Source organism: Macrobrachium nipponense, chromosome 26 (genome assembly GCF_015104395.2).
Source record: "Macrobrachium nipponense isolate FS-2020 chromosome 26, ASM1510439v2, whole genome shotgun sequence".
Taxonomy (NCBI): domain Eukaryota; kingdom Metazoa; phylum Arthropoda; class Malacostraca; order Decapoda; family Palaemonidae; genus Macrobrachium; species Macrobrachium nipponense.
The window spans coordinates 67440811-67459841 of record NC_087215.1 but is presented as its reverse complement, the minus strand read 5'-3'; the positions used below and the strand labels follow the sequence as shown (position 1 = coordinate 67459841).

Sequence of the window (19031 nt, the reverse complement as noted above, 5' to 3'; positions counted from 1 at the left end):
GAAGAACTTTCAATTCAGTTTTAAACCAAATAGTAGATGTTTCATCGTTTCTTTCTTCATCTTTTATCCCCTGTTGATTTGAAATAGAAATTATCAGTGAAGGAAAAAGAAGTCTTATCGTATGTTTACCCCATTTCAGTTTGAAACGCAGATTATTAGCCTATGAAACAGGAGTCTTATCATGTACGAGCAAAAGTTAAAGGAAAAAAATCCTGCTAACTTGATGAGCACATCAATAAAGATTGCACTATGACGATGAAAGCCACGTACAGAAAGAAGCCTGTTGATCTCAGCAGCCACAGTCGCCAACTGTAGTGAATATGATCATCGTCTCTTCCTACAGATGTTACGAAGAGTATCTGCGCGTGCGTACGTGCGCAGATATACCTTCCGGTAAGTGTTGCACATGATCCCACGAGCGGCGAGCCACTTGGACCCCTTTCCTTCTTCTTCAAGAGGTCAGTGTGACGCGAGACACCTCTGCGAGAAGGTGTCTCAGAGTGCTGCTCTTCAAAACAGAGACCTTTTTTTCTCTCTCTCTCTCGCTCTCAGTCGTTCTACTTTTCTCGTATGTGTCAGTTCGAGAGCAATGTGTATCAGTCATTTCTAAAGTGAGACGAGAGTATATTAATCCATTTGACTGCGTCTACTGTGATTTTTTTTCGTAACAGTAATATGAAAGAGTGAACATATAATATAATAATACATTTCAACATGTTTTCAAAGCTGCTCTTCGTGTGGTGTTCGGTGCTGGCAGCCACACGGGCACACTTAATTCCCTATAACCTCGGGGGAACCGTTATCATGGTGGACAGTGAGGCGCTGAAATACAACTCTCCTCTTCTGGCCCATTTGGAAAATGGGATGCCCACACGGCAGGGCCCTGAGAACTCATCGAGCGAAAGCCATTCTGAGACACTGGGAACGATCTCAGATGATCAGCTGAAAACAGAAAGCAATTTCAATGTCCAAGAAACGCAGACACTAAGTTCAGCAGAAAGTGATTTCAGAAAGGACACTCAGGGGAATTTGGAAATCAGTGTTTTAGATGAGGGTCAGGAAGTGTACCCTCTGCCCACCTACCATTATGAACCTGCTCAGCCCATTGGGTGGAAGGATGCGGCGGGAATTTACTTGGGTGAACAAAAAGTGCCCCTTGTGTCGAATAACCAGCCTTCTTTGTATTACTCGGTAGAAAACCCAGACGAGAGCCATGTTTCAGAGACAATCCACAAGATAATAACTTCGCTGAACCAAAATACAGCCGACATCAAACTGAACGATCGAGCTCCAGTTCCCTTGATCCCACCTATTCCAGATGCTCAAAGCTTTGTCAATCCAGTCCAGACTACTCACTTCCCCTCTCAAGAAAGTGATCAGTCGACTGACAGCTTCCTGAGTCATACTTTCTCACAAGCTGTTGCCAGTGACTCAGATTTGGGGGGTTCTGTCGTCGACAGCGTGACGGTGTTAGGAGATAACGTTCGCACTCATATCTATCATGAGCATCAAACGCTTGGCGATGATGGGGATACTCATCGCAGTGACAACATACCAACACCTCCAAGTGAAAACAGTGGTCAGGAAACTACAACTAGCTTTGGACTCTTCCAGGCATCCCAAGCTGATCGTGAAGATCTTGAGACTGTGACAAAGATCGCAGAGGACAGCAACAGTCCTTCTGTCACTATTGTTAGCGATAGTACTGAGCAACCAAACTTTGATGGTACTACAGAGCAGCCGTTGGAGGATCAGACTACTGAAATAGCTTTGGAAGAAATCCTAACCCAGAAGGAGGAAGCCATCATCGCGGATCTGCAAGAAGAAACTGACATCAAGAAAGAAGAAGAAGAGCACCAAGTTGCACTTCAGGAGGCAATGGCTGATATATTTGGAAGTCTATTTGCATCTGAACCTGAGGAGTCTGCGAAAGAAGACAAAACACCTGCAAGCGATGCTGATTCAGAAAGCTCAGTAAATTCTAAAAATTCAAATCATACAGTGGTGCAACATCACCCTGACACAAATTCAGGGGTACATTCAGGTTCAACAGAACAAGAGGATTCCTCTTTATCTGAACTCAGTGATAAAGAAGATACATCTTCAGCTGTTGAAGCTCAAGAGGACTCTGACGCATCTAACTTTAATGACCACGAAGAAACACAAGCCTCAGATTCACAGACACCCACAGACCTTGCTGCTCCAGAAGATTTAAAGAACTCTAATGATGATCAAGAAAACAAGGAACAAGAAACCGACTTTCCATTGCCATTCGATCTTTTTAAAGAAGAGGATATGAATATACCGAACAAAGATGGGGAAGAAAATGTGCAAAATGACAAAGTTTCCCTAGATCATTCAAATCTTTCACCACAAGAGGATTCAGATGTGTCAACTGTTGATAAGCAAGGAACAGATTTACAAACACCTTCAGATGTGGACCAAGAAGATATAAATATGTCTAATGCTGATGAGCCAGAAGGGATACAACAGGATGCAGGTTTCCCAGTACCATTAGACTTTATTGCCCTCGAAGATTCAGAGATGTCTGCCACTGATGAGGAAGAAAGTATACAACAGGAAACAGACTCGTCAGTTCATTCAGACCCTACCATTCAAGAAGATTCAAATATGTCTGCTGCCAGTGATCTTACTGTCCAAGATGATTCAAGTATGTCTAATAAGGATGCAGAGGATAAAACACATCAGGAATCAGACTTGCCAGCACCTTTTGATCTAACAGCTCATGAGGAGGATTCAGCTGTATCTAACAATGCAGAGCTAGGTGGTACCCACCAACAAGAGGAAAATGAGACATATGAGCCTTTTGGTCTCCTTGGTATCTTCAGTGGTCAAAATGACGGGACTGAAGAGCAGACCTCCCACTCTGAGACTGTTGATGACAGTGGTAATGGTGAACCTTCAACAGTAAATGAAAATAACAACACCAGTGAGCAAAGCATCTTGAGTACTTTGTGGTCTTACTTCCCAAATACGAGAGGCGAACCAGAAAAGGCAACCGTTACTGAAGCCCCTCAAGTGCCCCATCACTCTCAGGCAGCTATGAATCCTCTGCCAATCACTGGAGACCAAGCAGCTGGAATCTACATCGACGACAAAAAAGTTTACAACAAACAACCAGATGATCAACCCTCTCAGTACTCAACACGGCACGACCCGCCTGAACACGACGACGGACTCCTCACCTGGTTTGACGACGAACCTATCAAGATTTTTGACCGTGAAGTAGCTTCTGATGCTTCAGAAGTGGCTAACACTCCTGAAGAGGCTACATCTCCTGAAGAAGTTATCACCCCTGAATTAGCTAACACACATGAAGAAGGTAACACCGCTGGAGTAGCTAACACTGCTCAAGCAGCTAATGCTGTTGGAGTACCTAACACTGCTCAAGCAGCTAACGCTGCTGGAGTACCTAACGCTGCTCAAGCAGTTAACACTGCTCAAGCAGCTAACACTGCTGGAGTACCTAACACTGATGGATTACTTAACACTGTTCAAGCAACTAACACTGTTGGAGTACCTAACACTGCTGAAGCAGTTAACACTGCTGAAGCAGCTAACACTGCTGAAGCAGCTAACACTGCTGGAGCAGTTAACACTGCTCAAGCAGTTAACGCTGCTGGAGCAGTTAACACTGCTCAAGCAGCTAACACTGCTCAAGCACCTAACACTGCTGGAGTGCCTAACACTCCAGAAGAAGGTAACACTCCTGAAGAGCAGGAGGTATCCGAATCATACCCGCCTGGCCCAGTTGACCTGAGAGACACACACAAACCCATTGACAACACGATTCCTGTGGGACGGCCTGGTACTGTGGGCCGACCAGCCATACCTGGCAGCGTAGGAGGCGGCGCACCCAAACCAAAACCTTTCAGTGATGTTGATGGTATGTCTGGTGATTCATTGTGTCAGATATAGTTTTTAGTTCCATGACTTATGTTTTTGGTAGATACAGTTTTTAGTTCTTCCCTGACTTATGTTTTTGGTAAATACAGTTTTTATTCCCATGACTTATGTTTTTGGTACGGAATATGATACTTATGATGCTTCTCATAATTTGTAGATTATTATTAGAATTATGGTATTAGTGAGATAGTTCTCATTCCGTTTTCTGTTGTGAATTATTCCATGCACACTTTATTTCCGGCTGTGTCCCCAACGAATTTTCTGTGGGGGTGACTCTGGTAATCAAGGAGAAATAAAAAACAAACAAAAAATAAATGTAACATCTAAACAGAACAACCGCATATTAAAAAGCAGCAACTTTTAGATTCAATTTCGTGCCTAGCCAGTTGATGGAGTTTGATATTTCTATAATGAACAACAGAGAAGTCATTTGTTTCACACACACAAATGGACATCATTACTGACAGTCAAGATATCAGAAATCGTTATTTACAGACATTTGCAGAACATTTTTGTTGTTTTTGTAACCTGCTTCAAAAAACAAAAAACAAAAACAAAAATAGGCTACACAACTCTTAAGAATTTTTTGTCAAACGTATTGATGAAATGAGTGTATCTTAAATATCTCTCTCTCTCTCTCTCTCTCTCTCTCTCTCTCTCTCTCTCTCTCTCTCTCTCGCTTTTGTTTGCGAATCGCCAAGCAACATTTTCTCTTCCAGATCATTTGTATGCTTACTCGGTCGTCTTTTTAGAGCGGCTAAGATAGTTTCTGTTTCTGTTACAAGTCCAGTCATAATGCGTTTGTCAAAATGATGTCTTTTGACGTAAACCTACCGTGTATTTTTTTTTTTTTCGTTTTACGACATTCAATCGAAAGATATACAATAGAGCAACGACCAAATTTTTTTTTAAGTCTACACAACTTTGTTTCGTTGGTTTGAGACAATCAATGCTTACCCAAGAAAACGGTGCAGAGGACAGACAGATTTTGAAAAGGAGATAGAAGCAAATGAATCCTAAATGTGACCAATCTCTCGTTGTTGTCCTGGAATGAAGTCGACCTTATTATTATGCCCGCACGGGCTCTTCCTCGTACGAACAGCCAGCTTGCATTAAAAAAAGAAAAAAAAGAGAGAGAAGAAGAAGAAGATGAGTCTCAGGCAGAGAAAACAAAAAACCGGAAATGACAGGCAAACTGGAGTGGATCGATCCGCTAATTCGCCGAACTGATGACCCGAATCAGGAAGAAGAAGAAGAAGAATCAGGAAGAAGAAGAAGAAGAAGGAGACGATGAAGTAGAAAGTTTCTTTCCAGAGCTTTGTAAATAATTGAGAATGGCGTCTCTGTAATGGATGATGATATTTATATGTTGCAAGTTGTAATAATGGTGGCTATAATAATACTAATTGAAAAAGAAACCCACAAAATTACTGTTTATTACGTGTTTACTTATAAGTATTTACATTTTATTTTACTCAATCTTTAGAAGAAAACCGAAAGAAGTTTTTGTTTGGTTCAATAATAATAATAATAATAATAATAATAATAATAATAATAATAATAATAATAATAATAATCTGGCTAATAAAACGGGTAAAATGCCCTTGGATGAAACCGTAAATTTTACAGCTGTTCTCCAATGTATTGTTGAAAAGATGAATTAATATCTCTCTCTCTCTCTCTCTCTCTCTCTCTCTCTCTCTCTCTTACTCCTCCTTCTCTCTCTTCTCAAACACCACACCACACAAACACACACAAACACACACCCACCCACACATACACACCACAACACACACATCCTTTTTTCTTTTATATTGTCTCCTTTTTATGAATTCGTTTTTGTTTTCTTGACTAGTTGGATATGGTCAGATAAAAAGCAAGCTCTCAAGATGATTAGCCATTTCGTGTATTAGATTCAGATTCACTTATTTACATTGATTTTTCTTTCTTCAGGTCTGTCCATTTTTGCTATGTCGTGATAAAGCTCACCAGAAAACCTATACACATCATTAAAGACCAAAAAATAAAAAAAATAAAAAAAACTTATTTGAGAATGATACCAATTTCTTCGTAGCTCTAGATCGAACAAAAGGGCTTTAAAAAAAATCATTTTATATCATTCTCCATCAGCTACAAACTCATTTCATATTCTCCTTTTTTGGGTGAGGGGGGAGTATTGGAATTTTGTCGTGATCATAAGGGAGAAATCGACTTTTATAACTTTCTACGTCGGTTATAAACACGACAAACGTTGACGTATGTAGCCCGCAGGATGGAAAATGCCATAATGAAACGCTAGAATCAATTTTTGGTTTCCTTCCCTCTGGCTCCTTGAATGTATGCCAACGTCCCCCTCCCCCATCCCCCATCCCGCCCCCTCATCCGCTATCTCCCCCTCCCCACAAGACATCCCACCACACCAATCCCCTCCTATCGATGTCTCCCTTGGCATACCTTTCGTTCCAGTTCCTCATAGAAAACGGGGTGAGGTCACAAATGTGAAGTCGACAGGTTTGGTTGCATTGGTTGTCAATTTCTGTAAACTGGCAACGTGGCATCTAAGGCTTGATTGATTGACATTCATTTCCTGTGCACCGGCGTCGCAACAAAGGAAAGTGTTGTTGACAATTCAGCGAATAACATCCTTTCACCTTGTACATAATCGTACTACTGTGTAATAGCATGAGTGTAGATATATCCTTTCTTTTGTGTGGGACCTGGTTAGTCTGTGGGAAACAAACGCCACGTTTTTAACTGTCACAGCATCTTAATCAAGAAATTGCAGTGGAACGTAATGTACATATTTTACAAATAACGCAATTGCAGTGTCACTTAAGAATTGTTTTTGTTTTTTGACGGGACACTAATTCTAGCACTGATGCATTCACTCACCAAATATGGAATTTGTCTTTGCTTCTGTATTCTCGGTCCAGTTGTCAAGCCTTGCGAGAATCAGCTTACGAGGAGAAGTCCATTACAACCCCCTCTGCTCTCAATTACTTCTACTGCCTATGGGTAACCATATCTGTCTTGATATCTTCAATAAATGTTACCATTTTGCATTTTACGCAGACGCCCTTACCAAATAAAAAAAACAAATACAAATAGATAAATTTAAAAAATCAATGATTGTCTTTTTTCCAAAATCTTTTAGGGATAATCATTTTAAAAGTCAGCTGTGTGTCAGTGTTTTGCCATGGCTCTCCATAGCGTTGTGTCTAAATTTCTTTGATGAACCAGTTAACCAAAATTGCAGAATCGGAAACTGCCGATGGTTTCTGTAAATTCAGCTATTTTTTTCGTCACTGTCAGACATGATTCTCAATTCACGAAGCTTTAACAATAAGGCATATTTCTCAGGCATGAAACCTTCAAGAACGCGAGTGTATACGTATAGTTTCTGCTTGTACACATGCATGCGCTAGTACGCACGAACACATACACATATATACACACAGACTCTCTTTGCATTATGTTACTGACTGCAGCAAGAGGTGGGAAAACATATGACGAGTAACATCCACAGAATTAAAGGACGTTTTAATCCCGATCATTCCAGAAACTGGAGCGTTCGACGACGACTTTGCTGAGGACCAAGCCAATGTCACGATCAACACAGGAGGTGCTGTGTTCCACAGCGTCGTACCGGACCTCCTCCACAAGTCTACTTGTCGTGAGTATTTTTTCCTCCTCTGCATTTTCTGTCACTTAATAAGTTATGTTAGGTCGGTTTGGTTAGGTTAAGCTACCTTGGGCTAGGTCCTCGTTTTCTGTCACTGGAGAGGAGACTGGATGGGTAAGTTCTTCGTTTTCTGTCACTTACGAGGAGACTGGATCAGTTAGTTCCTCGTTTTCTGTCTCTTAAGAGGAGACTATATATATGCCGTAGCAACCGCTGGTAGCCATATTATATTGTGCCTGAAGAAATTGAAATCGCCAATGGCCTCCTAGTGATGGTCGTCAGTTTGGAAGAGGGACAGCGGCAACCATTTGATTCTGCCTTGTAGTACCATTCGTTGTAAAAAAAATCAAGTAACTATTCCTATGACAATTTTTCTTTTTTCAATTAAGTAACTCCATGAGCATTGAGCTACCAAAGGTGCTTTGATGAACACGTATTTTATATATATAAATTTTTTCTTACTTTCATCATTCATTTCTTCATTCGCGTCTCCTTTTAAAAGATAACATTATTTCATGATTATTTTCGAAATTGCTTTGATTTTTTTGTGTTTTTTGCTTCTATTAATGTCACCTTCCTCCCTCAGACGACCTAACTGAACCTCATTCTGCTCTAAACCAAACTAACCTCAACCTCTTCCAGGATGCGGCATCAGATTCAACCAGAAGATCGTCGGGGGCGACCCAACGGACATCGACCAATACCCGTGGATGGCGGGCATCACGACCAAGTCGGACGACTTCACCTTCTGCGGAGGATCGTTGCTCAACGACTTGTACGTCCTCACGGCCGCCCATTGTCTCTACCAGTAAGTATGAGAGTGGTAGGCCTATCTTTTCGTTTCATCTCACACTAGAGACCTCTGCCCACTATGTATGAGAATGGTAGGCCTATCTGTTGGTTTCATCTCACACTACAGACTTCTGTCCAGTAAGTAAGAGAGTTTGGTCGCCTATCTGTTGGAGTTTCCTCTCACAAACTAGGAGACCTACTGCCCAGTAAGAATGAGAATGGGTTAGGCCTATCTTTGGGTTTCATCCTCACATAGAGACCTCGTCCAGTAAGTAAGAGAGTGGTAGGCCTATCTGTTGGTTTCCTCTCACACTAGAGACCTCTGCCCAGTAAGAATGAGAAAGGTAGGCCTATCTTTTGGTTTCATCTCACACTAGAGACCTATGTCCAGTAAGTAAGAGAGTGGTAGGCCTATCTGTTGATTTCCACTCACACCAGAGACCTCTGCCCAGTAAGAATGAGAATGGTAGGCCTATCTTTTGGTTTCATCTCACACTACAGACCTCTGTCCAGTAAGAATGAGAATGGTAGGCCTATCTGTTGGTTTCCTCTCACAATAGAGACCTCTGCCCAGTAAGAATGAGAATGGTAGGCCTATCTGTTGGTTTCCTCTCACACTAGAGACCTCTGCCCAGTAAGAATGAGAAAGGTAGGCCTATCTTTTGGTTTCGTCTCACACTAGAGACCTCTGTCCAGCAAGTATGAGAATGGTAGGCCCATCTGTTGGTTTTATTTCCCACTAGAGACTCCTATCTGGTTAAAGGTGACAATACACTATCACCTTTAATGTCTGGAACTAGCTTTGTAGTGCGTCAGGATCCGGTGTCTGTTAATTAAGGTGCGTAGATGTCATTGTTCATCATGAAAAAGAAACCCACAAATTCAATTTGTAACTTGTTTACTTCTAAGTATTTACATTAAGTTTTACTCCACACTCGAGTACTTTCAGGCTCTTCTGTGGCCCATTCTCAAGAGATGTTTGGGATGTTAGCCTGGGTCAAGGCCCAGCAGTCTTCTGGAACTTCTTCTCGTTGTGCTGTCATTTATGCGATGGCTGTTCTGGTTTTCTTGAGAGTTGCCAATCCCCTCTTGTCGCTCTGATCCTCCTGAGCTGATGGTCAATGGAATTCACCCTTGTGGTAAGGGTGTGGTCACCGAAAGTCTGTTGGGCAGGAAACCTAATCTCCAGGTCAGCAGGGTCAATCTTAGCTAAGATTGACCCTGCTGACCTGGAGATTAGGTTTCCTGCCCAACAGACTTTCGGTGACCACACCCTTACCACAAGGGTGAATTCCATTGACCATCAGCTCAGGATATCAGAGCGACAAGAGGGGATTGGCAACTCTCAAGAAAACCAGAACAGCCATCGCATAAATGACAGCACAACGAGAAGAAGTTCCAGAAGACTGCTGGGCCTTGACCCAGGCTAACATCCCAAACATCTCTTGAGAATGGGCCACAGAAGAGCCTGAAAGTACTCGAGTGTGGAGTAAAACTTAATGTAAATACTTAGAAGTAAACAAGTTACAAATTGAATTTGTGGGTTTCTTTTTCAATCTTCAGAAGAAAACTGAAAGAAGTTTTTGTTTGGTTCATTGTTCATCATCTCTGTCAGTCATAAGGACGATGAAGCTTCTGAATTCTAGAGGAGCTTACTATAGTAGATTCACATCAACCGTGCTTTTGATGTCTAGGCCAGTCCCTTACGAAGCTCCTGATTGGCGGTTGATAAGCTGGAAACTTTTCTCAATCTCTCTCGAGAGTTCGCATGGGTAGGATCTATGTTCCACCTCTCCTGAGGAATGCGTCTTTCAGGAGAGATGGAACATACATCCTGCCTATGTGAACTCTCGAGAGAGACTGAGGAGAGTTTTTCAGCCCTTTAATTGGCTTATCAACAGCCAATCAAGAGCGTCATAAGGGACTGGCCTAGGCATCGGATGCACGGTTGATGTGAATCTAATAGTGTTAATTCGAATCGCCACATGGGTTTCTTCTGCATGGATATATATTTTTTCATTTATTTCTTATCAGTCATTGCTTTTATGCAGACATCATTATTTGTCATTTCCATACTATCTAGATTCAGTTTTTCTCTTTACTTAACTTTTCACAATTTTTTTATTTTGTGGAAAATGTCGTATAGAAACCTGCCAAGCTTTTTTTTCTTATATTTTATAGAATTCATTTTTCATTTGAAACACTAGTAAAATTGGGTCACTCCGTCAAAATTCTTTGTGGTACCCTCATCATTGCCAAGAGAACGCAGTGATATACTTACTCTAGGTGAGCGGTTCTCAACCTGGGTGAGTTTCCGAGTTTCTCTGTGGTGACCACAGATTGGCAGGCTCAAACCGGCTCTAGGACCACACGAAACGCACAGTGCATCAGTCCACGCTCATGAAAAAGAAAAAGAATGCACCTTTCGAGGGAGACAATTTTGGACAGGAGGGGTGGGGGTGGTGAGATGACATTCATTGACATTTGGTGGAAGGGGGTTGCATGGGCCGAAAAAAAGGTTGGAAACCATTTTTTGCTTCAGATCGACGGGCATGACATGAAAAAGGCGATCTACGCTTAACTGAGAGGTATCTCGGCCCTGAAGTTCTGCTGATCTAGAAATCATTTATTAATTTATGTATCTTATTCTATTTTATTTATATATTTTATTTATTTGTTTACAGGCAGTATCCTGACGATATATACGTCCGCTTTGGGGAGACTACGAGAGACAGTTACAAGTCGGTTAATGTGGATGTGGAGAAGATGATCATTCATCCGAAGTAAGAATCATTCTCTCTCTCTCTCTCTCTCTCTCTCTCTCTCTCTCTCTCTCTCTTTTGAATGCACCGAAATTATCATCAGTCTGTTTTGAAGAATGTCTTTTACTGCAATACATCAGGATAATATGAAGATAAAAGGCCCACAAAACTTTCAAATAGTGGTTTATGGGCCTCTTATCTTCATATATATATGACCTCTAAAACACTATTTGAACGCTTTATGGACCTTTTTACCATCCTATTATACTGTTGTATTCCAGTAAAAGACATTCATATATATATATATATATATATATATATATATGTACGTATATGTATGTGTGTATGTGTCCCCATGCTTCCAACTCGCTGGAATACGTGATGTTCAGAGAGACCAAAGTGTGAACAGTAGTAATCGGCCTTGCCCGTTTAAGAGACCTAAACAGACGAATTGGCTCGTTCGCAGGTACGACATCAACATCGTGTACAAGGCGGATATCGGCCTGATTAAACTGAAGCAGCCCATCCCTACCTTCACCGACAAGATCTTCCCGGTCTGCCTGGCCCTCGGCAAGGAGACCTACGCTGACTTCGATGGTGAGACCCGGAAATATATAGTCTTTCGACTGACGTTTTTCAAAAGGGGCCAGAGGCTACCGTTCATAGACCTAGTAGGCATTTTTGTAGCAGGAGTCCCAGAGGGGGTGTGACCTGACCAGATTTACGTTGGCCTCACCTATATATTTACTTTGCATTCCAGCCAAATTTTTTAATTGATTAGATATTCCCTTCGAGTCTTTTTTTTTTTTTTCATTTTTATATAGTATTTCTGGTAGAGATTCTTTAGCGAAGCCACGTTAAAAGCCCAAATTTTAGATAGCTTTTGATCAAAAATGCTAAAATCACCATTTTTTCCCAAAGCACTCACAACCCTGGACCCTGTCGTTCCTTTGACTGTGCCTCCGTTCGTATTCTCTCTCTTCCATCTTTCTTTCCTTAGCCATCGTCTAACAATTGATTCATAGTTTTCAGAAATTTTTGCTGTCAATTTCCGCTTCTGAATGACCTCGTAGGTCCCGGTGCTTGTTGGCCTTTGCCCTAAATTCTTTTAGTCTATTCATTTCACGCGTGACTGGAATTTTTGATGTGTTGACGTCATTTCAGCCCAAGTCTCCGGGTGGGGGAGAAACAGCTTCGGTGGTGACGTCACTAACGGCCTGATGGAGGCGACGGTGAGGGTGCTCTCGACGAGTACCTGCCGCAGGGAATCCGCCTACGAGAAGTTCGAAGTCCACAAGAAGGTCCTTTGCGCCCTGGGTAAGGGCATCGACGCCTGTCAGGTAACATATGCTTCGTCTTTTTCTTTTTCTTTTTTAAATCTTTTGTCATTTTTAACTTTTTATTTCTATTTCTTTATTAATTTCTTAGAATTTGTTTTTTGTTTTACTTTTTACGTTTTGGTAAGAGATGTAACTGCTCCGTGAAAAAATAAGTTCTCTCTCTCTCTCTCTCTCTCTCTCTCTCTCTCTCTCTCTCTCTCTCTCTCTCTCTCTCTAACTATGAAAATCGAAATTTTTGCGAAAATAGCTCACATTATATTGTTATAAAGTCCATGAATTTGAGCCTATGATAATTTCTCTCTCTCTCTCTCTCTCTCTCTCTCCTGTTCTCTCTCTCTCTCTCTCTCTCTCTCTCCGTAATTAGAAGAATATTGACAATTAAAAAGAAAATGAAGACTAGACATACAAAAATGGCTCATATGACTAACTGTAACAGCAGGATATCTCTCATCTACCTTTATATAATTCGGAAGATACATCCATGCATATTTAATTAATATTTTCCAAACCTTCTTGGTGTCAGTTTTCCTTTCTGCGCTTTTTGACCTCATAGGTCCCAGTGCTTGGCCTTTGATCTGATTTCTACATTCTGTTCTATTCGACACACGTACACGCGATTACACTTTTCTCAAGTGTATGTCTGATTATGATATTGTATTTCTTCCTTTGGACTTAAGTGTATGACTAATTCTGAGTATTGTATTTCTTCCTCTGAAAACAGGGCGACAGCGGTGGCCCATTGGTGGTCCTCGAAGGAGACCGTTACAAACAAGTGGGCATTGTTTCTTGGGGCATCGGGTGTGCGCAACAGGAATACCCCGGAATATACACCAGAGTATCCTCTTACAGGTGGGTATTGGAATATAGAATTTTGTCCGAAGGCCGAGCTTTGGGACCTATGAGGTCATTCTGCGTTGAAAAGAAAATTGAGAGTAGAAAGTTTGAGGGGTGTAACAGGAGGAAAACCTCAAAGCAATTGCACAATGTAACCATTGTTGGGAGAGGGAGGAAAGGAAGATGAAAGAACGCGAATATGAACGGAGGTTCAAGTAAAAGGAATGAAAGGGGCTGCAGCTAGGGGGTAGGATGGATGCTGCAAAGAATCTAAAGTAATGCCTACAGTGCAACCCATGCGGTGTATTGCCAGCACTATTTTCCTACGGGGTAGGTATACTGGTTGGTATTACAATGCTACTCATTGAAATACATTTAATAGGTCCATCCCAAGGCAAAAAGGCCTATGTTGGCCTAAGGACAGCTAGAATTAAAACCAACCAAATTTAATAGGTTCATCGTAAAATAAAGGCCTATGCTGGCCTAAGGACAGCTAGAATTAAAACCAACCAAACCCCCATTTCTCTCACTTAATCTTAGGAATACCTCATTGCAACCCATTGCCTCCCAAAGATTGCTCACAGTTATATGGAAGCCTTTGAATTCTTTCACTGTTTATGTAATCATTCTTCTTCTGTCTCTTCCAGCAAATGGATCCTCAAAAACTCCAAGGACGGCACCGGATGCCAATACGGCAAAACCTCGAAGCCTGGCAACAAGAACAAGAACAAGAAGAACAAGAACAACAAGAACAAGCTTCAGCTAGGCCAAATTCTGAACAACATGAAGAAGGGCCCGGGCGTGAGAGGTGACGAAGGAACGGCCGAAGATGGCGAACCAGCCAAAGGAAACAAGCAGAAGAACAAAAATAACAAGAAAAAGAACAAGAACAAGGGCCAGGGCAACAAGAAAGCCGACGAAATCGAGAAGCCGAACAACGCCTGGCAGCAGCTCTTCAGCGGAGGAGGCGTAGGGGCCCAGGGCTCCGGAAACAAGGGGAAAGTGAAGAAGAACCAAGTCAAGAATGGCGAGGTCGCTCAAGACGGTCAAAAGACGAAGACGGGCAACAAGAACCAAGTCGCTGATGGCGAGCAGGCGCCCTCGGCCGTTGACGCAGCGGGTGAGACGAAGTTGGAGAACTCCTTCACCGAACCCGAAGAAGCTCAAGACGCTTCTGGCGATAAGAAGAAGAAGAAGAAGAACAAGAAGAAAAACAAGAACAAAAACAACAACAAACGACGGGGAGGAGAAGTAGACCGAGGAGCATCTGACGATGGTGAAAGCAACAGCAACAACAAGAACAAGAACAAGGGAAACAGAAACAGAAACAGAAACAGGAACAACAAGAACAGAAGAAAAAACGGAAACGAGAACAGATACAGCGACCAGACGTTAGAAGACGCTGACGAGAACGAAATGAATCTGGAGAATATTCTGAGTGAAGTTGGGGAGGCCCAAGATAGCAGCCCCGTCGTCGATAACAAGAAAAACAAAAAGAAGAAGAACGAAAACAATAGCAACGGAGGTGAAGTAGACCAAGGCAGTTCTGTGGGTACGGAGGCCCCTGACACTAAAAATAGCAACAACAAACGAAACAAGAACAGAAACAATAAAAACAGGAGGAAAAACCAGGAAGACGACAAAGACCGAATTGACTGGGGGAACTTGGAGTCTGCCCTGAAAGGAATAGGCGGTATGATCGTCGGGGAGCAAAAACAGGCTTCCGGATAAGCCACTCCCCAGCTTTTATAAACGCATTCGAATATAGGCCTAGTGGTTACAGTCTCAATATGTATACCTAAACTTTACATACTTCCTTACTCGAAGAGGTAACTGCCTGCCTTTGAAAGGTAATAACTATAGTTCAGAGTTTTTTTTTCCTTTGAAATGTTTTTAAGGGGAGGTTACCAGATGTTTATATGATTTAGGTAGTGAATGATATGCAGCTGAGATCTGTAGTCGATCTTCAGAAAGGATGTGAGGTTATGATTTCACAAGGATAATTCTGGAAAACTAAAAATTATTTTTCCTCGCGTTTGTGACTGACTGAAATCACTGACAATTTTTCTTCTACGCACCAAATTCTCTGGAGGCTTGAATTTCAAGACAGTGGCCCCTCTAGTGGGCTTGTTCCGTACGAATAGGTTTCAACTTTTGAGTAATAATAATGATGATGATAATACAATATATAAATAAAGCATCTCTTGGTATTAATGGTGGCAAATATCTGAACGATAAGTCAGGTGTAGTGATTCTCTATAAATTGTGAGTTGATTGTGAGGTACAAAAGGATAACCAATGAGAAATTTTATTCCGTCTTCTGTCTTCCAGTTTGGGGCAGGTCCCTAAGGCTACAACTGTCATCAGGTGACCTTTACAGAGGCATATTTTCGTCATGTGATGTGATGAGGTAGACACATTAGGCCTATATCTTTCTATAGGTTAGTATTTATTTATCTATTTATTTATTTATTTATTTATTCATTCGTTCATATATACAATAATATATTTATTTTATTTCTTCGTCTCTCTTTTTCTTATTTTGCTATACATACCTCGATCCACACTGAACTATGGTGGAATCTTTTCTAATATATAGTTCTGTGCTATACCTTGTTACCTCTTTGATTTTCTTTTGTTTTCTAGTTAACTGCCTTTTGCGTTATTCTGATATATTTGTTGTTAATGTTGATATGTTTCCGAGATGCTGATAAAACTGTTCAGCCCTGCAGAGCATTATAATTATTTGTTACTTTACTCGTTAATATTCTGAAGGCCAGAAGTGAAACCTGGGTTGCAAAATAAGGCACCAAGAAGACGTTCGAATTGTGATTTGTCTTCTCGTGTTTCAGAAGGACCCGAAAATATTTTTTTTTGTAAAGAGGACTTTTTTTCAAGAGCCTTAGTCTCCATATTTACGTTGCCAAGTTGATGTGTATGTTACTCTATTTATCTCTTAATTTATTTATATATTTATTGCTGTGGCCTCGTCCCCAGCGACCCAAATGCTGCATTTTTACAATAAAGTAAAAGAAAATTGTACAGTACACGTTTTCTTTCTATCCTTTTACTCGTAACAAATAAATAGAATGTGGTTAGAATGGTCTTCTTTATCATGTTCCCCTCTGGGGTAAAATCTTAAATGGCCGAAACTATAGGCAATATTTGAAGATGAAATCCCCCTTTAAACGGATAAATTTGAGTTGCAACAACTCCTGTAAGGTGACAGAACAGATATCTATAATTTTCTTGGCTAAAAGATATGGGTGAGGTAATCTGAGAAGCCTACCGAGATAAGGGATTATATTTTTTTTTCTTTTTGCTGGTGCTAAACATGGCTGAAGCTCTGCGGGGCGCCGTATTCGATACCAGACCCTCGGGGATGGAAGTAAAATTACAAACATAAGGCGGTCCATTTCTCAAATTATGTCGGCAAATTCTACAAATTATCTCATGTACTGTATCATACGGAATCTTTTCTATACTCTTCAGTCAAAAAAACTAAATATACTAATAAACTATATCGTCTTGCTGCCGTCACCACATCCATCTAAGATGAAGCAGTATATTATCATAAACAAGAGTAAAAGAACTGATTATAAAAGGGAAACGATCTTCGTAATGAACGCCATAGTCTTTAGAAGCTTGAATTTAACTTCAAGGGCTTCTAGGAACCTTGTTCCACATGAATAAGGTTTATCCTGTGTATAAGGAGCCTTGTCCACACGAAGAGGGTTTATCCTGTGAATGATAATGACATTAATTACATTTAAAAGTGGATTGCGTCAGTAAATTGAGGTGCCGTCATGTGCGGAAAACCTTAACTACTACTACTACAATGCGCAAAAGAACTTATTACAAAAGGTAAACATGATCTTCGTAATGAACGCCATATTCTTTAGAAGCTTGAATTTAATTTCAAGGGCTCCATTGAACCTTGTTCCACATGAATAAGGTTTATCCTGTGAATAAGGAGCCTTGTTCCACACGAAGAGGGTTTATTCTGTGAATGATAATGATAATTATAACATTTAAAAGTGGATTGCGTTAGTAAATTGAGGTGCCGTCATGTAAGGGAAACCTTAACTACTACTACAACAATGCACAAAAGAACTTATTACAAATGGGAAACATGATCTTCGTAATGAACGCCATACTCTTTAGAAGCATGAATTTTACTTCAAGGGCTCCTTTGAACCTTGTTCCGCATGAATAGGGCTTATCCTGTGAATAAGGAGCCTTGTTTCACACAAAGAGGGTTTATCCTCTGAATAATAATGATAATAACATTTAAAAGTGGATTGCGTAAGTAAATTGAGGTGCCGTCATGTAAGGAAAACCTTAACTACTACTACAACAATGCACAAAAGAACATATTACAAATGGGAAACATGATCTTCGTAATGAACGCCATACTCTTTAGAAGCATGAATTTTACTTCAAGGGCTCCTTTGAACCTTGTTCCGCATGAATAGGGCTTATCCTGTGAATAAGGAGCCTTGTTCCGCACGAAGAGGGTTTATCCTGTGGGTAATAATGATATTAATAACATTTAAAAGTGGATTGGGTTAGTAAATTGAGGTGCCGTCATGTCGGTAAAACCTCGACTACTACTACTACAAAGCGCAGGCGCAGCGCGCCACGAATCGAAAAACGTAAACAAAAGTAAAACACTAAACCAGTCGTTGACCTCCTTTTTGGCGGGCGTTACGTAAACGATCCCCACGTGAATTACCTTCTCTACCCAGCTAGGAAGCTAAAATGGAGTCAGACGGAATAACACCAACGACATAAGCCCTATTTCGTGATAATAAGAACAGAAAATAAAGGGTCCTCCATCATGGGCATTCAGGGTCTGCTCCCCTTCCTGAAGAAGGCCTCCCGCCCGGCCAACCTTCGGGATTTCAAGGGCCAGACGGCCGCCGTCGACGCCTACTGCTGGCTTCACAAGGGCGCCTTCTCCTGCGCCGACAAGCTGGTCCGAGGAGAACCTACGGACGGGTTCGTCAAAGGAATATTTGTTGACTCCCAGGCCTACTGTAGAAGGCCGGGAGATGACGTGACGGAGCTTTGCTCTCACCATAGGCCTACTTTAGTTTAGTGTTAGACTTCGTTTTAAGTAAACCTAAATACGTTTAGGCACCAACTTAGGCCGCCAGGTAGTCACTTAAGTGTGCTATGAGACTGTCAAGGCTTAGTATCCATTTTGTTTAACTCGTTTTATTCCGTTTACCTAACAGAAAAAAAAAATTATGCCAAATAGGCTTATCGATTTTTATTCTGTCTGAATCAGTAATCCTATGTTGTTGTACGTACAGTAACAGCCACTAAATATGCTTAAGAGTGTTTTTAACAAGATTAAAATATTTTCAAATGCTTTAACTGAATTTGTAATGACTGCCTTGGTAGTATCCCCAGTAGGCCTACTATGGATGCTGAGAGGCTTGAAATTCACCCCAGCCCCTTCTAATCACTACGTTTCATACAGTCAAATATTCAGTAATATCTTCATGTAATTTAAATGATTTCTATCCCATAGGTATTTATGACATAGGCCTAAGTCACTTATAACTCAGTAGGCCTATTCATTGTCAAGTTGTAGGGTAACTTAAGCTTTTTTTTCCCAGTTGCAGTTTAACCATTTAGAAACCCAACTAAATTTTTGCCTGCCTCTTCAAATAAATTTCCAAGGCT

The 19031-nt window shown here is 41.1% G+C and overlaps 2 protein-coding genes across 3 annotated transcripts in view; both read left to right on the top strand.

Annotated features, from left to right (window-relative positions):
- The first annotated feature begins 467 nt into the window (after positions 1–467).
- Positions 468–16379, top strand: LOC135200367 (uncharacterized). Of its 2 annotated transcripts, none has more exons than XM_064228980.1 (8): positions 468–3343; positions 7487–7600; positions 8252–8417; positions 11086–11184; positions 11630–11760; positions 12328–12503; positions 13225–13352; positions 13985–16379. In XM_064228980.1, the coding sequence occupies exons 1-8, from the start codon at positions 715–717 to the stop codon at positions 15066–15068; spliced, it is 4527 nt and encodes a 1508-aa protein (XP_064085050.1). In that variant the 5' UTR covers positions 468–714; the 3' UTR covers positions 15069–16379. The 2 variants fall into 2 exon arrangements, with proteins under 2 accessions (XP_064085050.1, XP_064085049.1); XM_064228979.1 differs by having other exon boundaries at positions 468–3907.
- Positions 16380–17979: 1600 nt separating this feature from the next.
- The window catches only part of LOC135200364 (exonuclease 1-like), a 53010-nt gene continuing 51958 nt past the window's right edge, over positions 17980–19031 (top strand). Inside the window, exon 1 of the mRNA XM_064228970.1 lies at positions 17980–18338. Within this exon, the coding sequence (XP_064085040.1) occupies positions 18178–18338 (161 nt within the window). The 5' untranslated portion in view covers positions 17980–18177. The remainder of the gene's footprint in view (positions 18339–19031) is intronic.